Source organism: Ostrea edulis, chromosome 7, assembly GCF_947568905.1.
Source record: "Ostrea edulis chromosome 7, xbOstEdul1.1, whole genome shotgun sequence".
Classification (NCBI taxonomy): Eukaryota; Metazoa; Mollusca; class Bivalvia; order Ostreida; family Ostreidae; genus Ostrea; species Ostrea edulis.
This window is the reverse complement of record NC_079170.1, coordinates 14,974,763-14,983,407: the sequence shown is the minus strand read 5'-3', so window position 1 is coordinate 14,983,407 and position 8,645 is coordinate 14,974,763. Positions and strand designations below refer to the sequence as shown.

Genomic DNA, 8,645 nt, shown 5'->3' with positions numbered 1-8,645 from the left:
TGGAAGTTTGAGTGGAATAACACCACTTTTGATCTTTTAGGGATTAAATTTCATTGGATTTAAATAACATGATCAATCTGAACTATCTACCAAAATTAAATGATATAAAAAAAGTATTAAATCAATGGAAACGACGAAAATTAACTCCTATTGGTAGAGTAACTGTAATTATAAAACTCTAATTACTTGATAAAAGTCAAAGGGATCCACTACAGCTCATTTTCATATTCTAATCAAGTATTTTTTAAAATCATGTATCAATAAAATGATAAAATCAATTTATAACATTGAACACATCAGTGTGCTCTCAGCTACGCTTTGAAGATCATCCCGAATTCAAAGGTTTCTTCATGCTTACTTGGACATTTTATCTCACGTGATTTAGAATGACAGCTAATTTGTTATGTAGAAACTTATTTAAATACCCCTTAAGGAATCCACACTTATTTTTCATATAATTAAGAAATTATAAATCATCCCCCTAACGGAAACCATTCCATATCCCTATTGTTAAACAAACGTGTGACCTGTTGAGATAAACATAACACTTACTTTTAAAGACCTGCATGTGTTTCCCATAGCTCTTGGCTATGGTCATACTGATCCACATGTAAATTTTAGTTCGCGTGTTAGTTGTATCTCGTTATTCTCACTTAGTGTGTCAAAATACTGGATCTACCTATTTTCGCTTTCTCTCACTGGAGGGCAGCACTGTTTCTTGTCAGTGGTCATGCGTCTGAACATTATTGTTGGAGGCTCAATATTTTTTTGCAAGGGCCATTTGAAAGTATTAATTTTCGCATTTAAACGAGAATTTTCAACTTTAGAAATGTTTCAAAATTGCAAAGTTCATACCTTTAATAATACAACAAAATTTTAGAAAGCTCTAGGAAAGTTGTAATTTTTTGTAATTTTTTGGGCAAAATGAGCTGTATTACCTCTTTGAAGAACTGTAAGCAGTAAAATCTCAAGAAGTTAAAAAAAATCGCGAATAACAAAGAAAAGAGTGAAGTCAACAACCATGTATAATTAACTCTCTGCATTAAGTGTGGACATTTTATTAACACATAAGTATTCTTCTACTAATCAACTAAATTTGATTTTAACATATATTATTTTCCAGATGTTTTAACAAAAAAATTGAGCACAAGTTTCTAAATCTTTATAGAATATCCTCTCCAACTCAAGAATTCAACATGAAGTGATTGGTCATATAGAATTGTTCAAGGTCTCTTGGATTTCGTAAAATGAAAGATCTCTTATTCACCATTCAAAAGTTATTAGCAAGTTGAAGTTCCAATAAAGGTTTTGCAGCTGGAGTGAATCTTTAAGGTCAAGGTCATAGCATTAAATATCATTGTGTCGCCTGCGTTACGCAGTGGCGACATATAGGGATCACTATCCATCGTCTTGCGTCGTCGTTTGGCGTCGTCGTCTGGCGTCGTCGTCGTCACAAAAAATTTCTGTCACAGTTTTCTCAAGAACCACACGGGGCAACTCCCTGATATTTGGCACAGAGCATCAGTGTGGCCAACTGTATTGTGTAAGACATTTTCGAATCTGTCGCTTATCAACTTCCTGTTTGCCGGGACTTAGAATTTTTTACAGCAAAAAAATTTCTGTCACAGTTTTCTCAAGAACCACATGGGGCAACTCCCTGATATTTGGCACAGAGCATCAGTGTGGCCAACTGTATTGTGTAAGACATTTTCGAATCTGTTGCTTATCAACTTCCTGTTTAGTGACAAAAACCATTTCAATAATTTACTTTTTCAACATTATACGTGATATATTACATATAGAATGAACTAGCAGGCGACACATGTCTTCCGGGGAAGACTTAATACTGCGTTTTATCAAAGGGTCTTGTGATAAAGAATCTGATATACAAAATATGAAAGCCCCAGCTTAAATAGTTCCGGAGATATGATCTTGATGAATTTTTTTAAAAGTTGGTCAAACTCCAAAGCCAATGTCACAAGTAAAAATTTGATAGCTAAAAATGTTTTGTCACAAGAAATGCACACATGAAAAATGAATGACCCATCACTTACAATTCAAAAGTGATGAGCAGCAAGGTTCAAGTTTCACCTGAAGTTTTGAAATATGATACAAGTCAAACTTCAAGGTCAAGATTGCAAAGTCAAAGACAATGGTGTAAAATGAAAGGTTCTGTCAGAAGGAATCTATATACAAAATCTAAAAGCCGTACTTTAAATAGTTCAGGAGATACGGTCTAAGTTTGGGATTCTTTAAAAAAAATCAAACGCTAAGGTTTACGTCACAAGGTTGAAATCTCTGGTAATGTCAGGAAGGTCTTTTTACATAGAATGCTGATATATGAAATATGAGAGGCATATTACTAACAATTCAAAAGTTAGTAGGAATGTTAAAGTAGGGGGAAAATATGCCTCCCTCTCCCCAGCTATAGTGGCAGACATATAAAACACTTGAATCCACACACCTGCTACACTTGAAAATGATTTGTTTAAGTGAATTACTTGCACTCTCTGAACGTGTTTGCATATTAACATGACTAATCATGACCCTGCTGTTTTTTAAATGAATTTCAAAAACATTTCCCTATACATTCCCTTAAAAACTTGTGTCCATTATTGTGGTCCCCCCCCCCCCATCCTTCCCCTCCCCGAGGACCACATTGTGAACAAACTTGAATTGAATCTTCACTAGACTACCTGGGGATGTTTGCATATTGATATGATTAATTATGACCTTCTCGTTCTTCTGAAGAAGATTTTTTCCTTTATATCTCCATGTAAAACTTTGACCCCCTGATGAGGTCCTACCCAAACACAGGGAGGCCATGGTTTTAACAAACTTGTATCTATACTATATCAGGAAACTTTTACATCAATCTCATTTTTTCTGGCCTAGTGGTTCTTGAGAAGAGTTTTAAATGACCCACCCTATTTTTGCCTTTTCTTGATTATTTTCCTTTTGACCCTTCATTTGAACAAATGGTACCGCTTTGGTGGTCTAGAGATTAGAGCGCACACCCTGCATGCGAAAGGCCGGGGTTCGAATCCTGGCCACAACAGAACTAAGTCTTTAAAACAGGTAGTGACAATTCCATCGCCAAACGTTCGGCAACAGGTGTGAATGTCACGGGTCCTCAGAGATGACCTTAAAAACGGATGTCCGGTGTCACAGTAGGTGTGGCACGCTAAAGAACCCTCACTGCTCAATTGCCGTAAGTGCTGAGTATAGGTCTAAATTTAAATGTTAAACAAGATGCAATCAATCATGTGAACAAATATGAATTCCCTTTACCTAAGGATGAATGGTACCAGTTTTGATTGGAATTGGTCAAGTGGTTGTGGAGAAGAAGATGATAATGTAAACAAGAGGCCAATGGCCACATCGCTCACCTGAGTCACCTTGGTCCATATCAGAAGACTTTCCATATATATTTGCATGTAAAACCGTAGTCCCTATTATGGCCCCAACCTACCCCTGGAGGCCATGGTTTTTGCAAACTTGAATCTACACAATGTCAGAAAGCTTTCTTGTAAATGTGAACTTCTTTGGCCCAATGGTTCTTGAGAAGAAGATTTTTAAAGATTTTTCCTATATATTTGTATGTAAAACTTTGATCCCCCCTTGTGGTCCCATCCTACCCGCAGGGGCCATGATTTGAACAAAGTTAAATCTGCATTATGTCGGAAAGCTTTCATGTAAATCTCAGCTTTTCTGGCTCAGTGGTTCTTGAGAAGATTTTTAAAGATTTTCTCTATATATTTGTATGTAAAACTTTGATCCCCTCTTGTGGCCCCATCTGAACCCCAGGGGCCTTGGTTTTAACAAACTTGAATCTGCATTATATCAGGAAGCTTTCATGTAAATATCAGCTTTTCTGGCTCTGTGGTTCTTGAGAAGAAGATTTTCTCTATATATTTGTATGTAAAACTTTGACCTCCTTTTGTGGCTCCATCTGACTCCCGGGGACCTAGATTTTCACAAACCTTAATATGCACTATATCAGAAAGCTTTCATATAAATCTCAGCTTTTCTGGCTCAGTGGTTGTTGAGAAGATTTTTAAAGATTTTTCCTATATATTTGTATGTAAAACTTTGATCCCCTATTGTGGCCCCATCCAACCCCCTGGGGCCATGATTTTAACAAACTTAAATCTGCACTATGTCAGAAAGCTTTCATGTAAATATCAGGTTTTTTTTGGCTCAGTGGTTCTTCAGAAGAAGATTTTTAAAGATTTTCCCTATAGATTTGTATGTAAAACTTTGATCCCCTATTGTGGCCCCATCCGACCCCCGGGGGCCATGATTTTAACAAACTTGCATCTGCACTATATCAGGAAGCTTTCATATAAATCTCAGCTTTTCTGGCTCAGTGGTTGTTGAGAAGATTTTTCCTATATATTTGTATGTAAATCTTTGATCCCCTATTGTGACCCCATCCAACCCCTGGGGGCCATGATTCTAACAATTTAGAATCTACACTACCTAATAATGCTTATTTATAAATTTCATCTTTTCTGGTCAGTGGTTCTTGAGAAGAAGATTTTTTAATGACGCTACTCTATTTTTACCTTTTCTTGATTATCTCCCCTTGGAAGGTGGCCTGGCCCTTTATTTTAACAATTTAGAATTCCCTTTACCTAAGGATGCTTTGTGCAAACTTTGGTTGAAATTGGCCCAGTGGTTTTTGAGAAGAAGTCAAAAATATTAATAGTTTACGGACGGACGCCAGGTGATCAGAAAAGCTTACTTGAGCTTTTAGCTCAGGTGAGCTAAAAAGTCAATAACAACAGATAAATTTCAAATGGAAAAGCTCGCTTTGTATTATGGACATTGGCCTGGATAGTTTTGTGTGTTTAGAGCACCCGACTATTACATATGTAATACAGGGGTGTCGGGTTTGATTCCCTGTCCAGTCAAACCATGGATATTGGTTTGGATAGCTCAGTGGTTAGAGCACCTGACTAGTAATACAGGGGTCTCAGGTCCAATTCCTGGTCCAGTCACATCATGGGAACGAAGGGCCTTGGATTCGATTCCCGGTTCAGCCATATCTTCTTTTCCTTCCCATTACATTTACATATCACAGACTATCCTTGACAATTCAGTTTGATATGATTACACTTTGTTTATTTTGTAGGACGGTGGAGATTTAGATAAGTGGTATGAAGTTATTGATGGTAAACAGAAGACTGTGACCTTGAATCTGAAGATCTGTGATGAAGACTGGATGTTTGGTGTCACTCTCTGTTACAGTACTACAAATCTAAGTAAGTACTCAGTAATAATGTAAGACTGAACTCTGTATCATGTTTATCTAATATCAACATTGGAAAATCAAACACAAATTCATTCACAAACAAAATAATGCTCTGTTAAACTCACAAACACAAATACATGTTACACATCACAAACACAGGGCTGTAATTAACACAGGGCTGTAATGTACACAGGTCTGTAATTAACAAGTAGATGTAATTAACAAGCTGATGTAATTATCAAGTAGAAGGAATTAACACAGTTCTGTAAATTACAGTATATTGAGCTGTGTAATTAACGCTGTGTAGAGCTGTGTAATTAACACTGTTGGTAGATGTAATTAACACTGTGTTTATAGATATTGGATTTTCTTCACTTTAGCAGTGCCATGCTCAGCCACAAAGAGGTTGTCTCTGATGTCCACACATAAACCGAATGGAAAGCGTAAATCACAGTGAATGTAACGGAGGAACTGTCCGTCCTGATCTAGGATGTGGATACGGTTATTCCAACAGTCTGCTGTCAGGATGTGACTCTGGCTGTCTGTAGTGATGCCGTATGGAGTAAATGATTGCTTGGTATTAGAGGGATGACCAGTGTATCTAAATCGGAGTTTTCCTGACTGATTGACCACCACTACTGCACTAGCTCCACAGTCAGCCACACAGATATCCAGGTTCTTGTTCTCACTAATGTATCTAGTGTAACGACCAGATGAATAGAGAGGACGTCCCTGATCATCAAACTGAATGCTTTGTTTCTCTGTGGAGCCAGAGTAACGCACGACTTTGGATGGTTTTCTATGATCACTGATCATGGTAACCAGGAGATCGTTAGCCGCGGTACAGCAGACAGAGAGAGGTCTCCACCCCTGTAGTGTGATCACGGTCTGTATCTGTTTATTCTTAATTAAGTTCACGGTGTTATTACTATTGTCAGTATAAACAAGATCTCCGTCCCGTGTCACTGCTATGTCCTCTGGTCGTCTCCCTGACTTGGTTTGTATTGATGTCAGTAGTTCACTCTGGAGGTTGAGCAGCTTCACGGTTTCGTTACTCCCGCATGTCCAGACTTGATCTTCACTCAGACAGCTAACACTGAATAGTTCTCTATACCCAGTGTCTATGGTGGCGGTGACGCGCGGCTCATCAAGCAGTGGTTTGACTGGAGGAGACGATACAGCTTCTGCTGACTTCATTGTGTCGCCATGTTCTGTGTTAATGGATAATGGCGACAGAGAACCAAACATTTCATTGAGCTGATCTTTGTTTATTTTCTGAGGAGAGAAACTCGGTACTGTGACTCGGACTTTAGGCGGTACTGTTCTAAATTCGGAATTCCTAGATTTGTAAGTAGAGGTTAAGGAGACGTCATTTGATTTTAGGATTGATTTCAAGTCGGACATGATCTGTTTGAGTTCCGCCATTTTCTGTGTGATTTCTTCTGTGTTTTTATCTAGCGCGTCCAGATGTTTAGTTTTCATCTCCGCAATGGCGGATTTCCGCTGGTTGACAATGGCGGTAATCTCCCGGTGTAAGACTTCTCCTTGTTGATCGGCGGCTGTTGTCAGTTTCCCGTAATTCGTTTCTAACTCGGCTTTCTCACTTTGGACATTAGACACCATTTTTTCATATCGGGGGTAAATTCTTGTCTCTAATTCTTCTAGATCTTTTTGTAAACTTTCTGTTTTAGCGCTGAGTTTTTCCAGAACATCTGATATATCGTGACCTTTATGTTTACCTGAAGTGACGCAAGTAGAACAGACAGGAACGTCGCATTTTTCACAGTAAATTTCACAGTGTTTGTCGGCGTGGTCTGGACATTTTGGGTAGTTAGGAGTAGACTTTCTGTGTAGAAAGGGGACGACTTTGTGTCTTTTAGACGAGTCTGAGAGATGCTTTACTGCACAGTTAACACAGATATTTATATTACAAAGTTCACAGTGACTCTGTAGGGGGACAGTTTCACAGAGGTCACACAGTAGGACTTCCTGGGCACTGCGCCGGGGATGCATTTCTGATGCCGGGATCACACCAGAAGTTTACTGTTAATTAAATAAAAACAGAATTTCATTTAAAGATTTTGACAGATTACACCAATTAACGTAATAGAATTATAGCATGATATAAAACACAGCGGTCATTACTAGAATAATAATCTAGTCTCACCTGAAAATCCAACATGGCCGCCCTGTTCTTTCGACCTTCCGTCTAGTCCTGAGAATATTAAATACCTGTGCGGCGTGTCAGCCTGTATACACTATCTACGTGTTATCGCTTGAGTAAATATATAAATTTAAAGTTTGGTCTGACCTAGTTTATGTTGGGTAGTTTTGCTAACATTTACGTCAGACGTAAATTAAGACTTCCTTTCATTAAAAAAATGGAATCTGCAAACAATGTATAGATATAACTTATTTGATTATATCCCTTTTTGTATTGAACTCGGCCTTTTGTACAAATAAAATCATATCTATAGTTAAAAAACGATTAGCAATATTCATTGGAAGGGGGGGGGGGGGGGGGGTCATGCAGCAGACCCCTGTTTTTGGTACTCAATACATATTTGTGTTCTAATATACTTTTTTTCTGTTGTAGAATGAGTTGAGTGGAATAATGAACTTCCAGATGTCTATGTACACGTGTATGAATAAACTCTGTTGTACTCGCGCGTGCGAGCTTATCCTATATAATGTGTTCGAGTTTTATTTCCTTAATATTTTCGGATTTGTTGAATTAGTGCAATGGCGGATCAAGGAATTTTTGAAAGGGGGGGGGTCTAGCTACCATTATTTTTGGTTTTCAATGGAAGGAGGGGTCCACTCGCAAAATGCGTTAATTGATAAAAGTCTTTTGACGAGGTGAGGAGGTGTCCATTTCCCAGACCTCCTTCTGGATCCGGCACTATAGTGAATTGCAACTCCAATATTTTAAAGGTTAACCTTCCTTTTTAAATTTGAAATCAGATCTGAGTACAGCGATAACAATGGCTAGAACTGGGGGAACAAGCAAATTAATAAGACATTTTCATATATGAAAATCGCCTCAAGATCCTCCTAAGATATTATATACACAAGCAGAAGATGTAAATGGGAGGAGGGGGGTGAAGAGTAGCTAAAAGATCATGACCCCCCCCCCCCCCCCTTCACAATTTCATGGAACCGTCTTTGTGTTTACGCAACAATCCTCTGAGACCAAGCCGCACAAAAATTCTGTTTGATCAAAATATGTACATCATACGAAAGCCTATTAGTATCATGCAAAAATAAAAAATAATTTCATAATCTCGTAATTACGAGATAACGCGAGTTGCACAACTCGTGGAGAATTCTGGGAACGCGCTTGATACTATTCCCCTCTGTTGATTGGGGGTGGGTGTAAATGTAGTCC

The 8,645-nt window shown here is 38.2% G+C and overlaps 1 protein-coding gene across 1 annotated transcript; it reads right to left on the bottom strand.

The window, feature by feature from the left end:
- Positions 1-5,297: 5,297 nt before the first annotated feature.
- LOC125671192 (E3 ubiquitin-protein ligase TRIM36-like) lies at positions 5,298-7,521 on the bottom strand. The gene is made up of 2 exons (XM_056143441.1): positions 7,425-7,521; positions 5,298-7,300 (listed from the first exon to the last, which is right to left on the bottom strand). The coding sequence occupies exon 2, from the start codon at positions 7,268-7,270 to the stop codon at positions 5,609-5,611; it is 1,662 nt and encodes a 553-aa protein (XP_055999416.1). The 5' UTR covers positions 7,271-7,300; positions 7,425-7,521; the 3' UTR covers positions 5,298-5,608.
- Between the last annotated feature and the right edge of the window lie 1,124 nt (positions 7,522-8,645).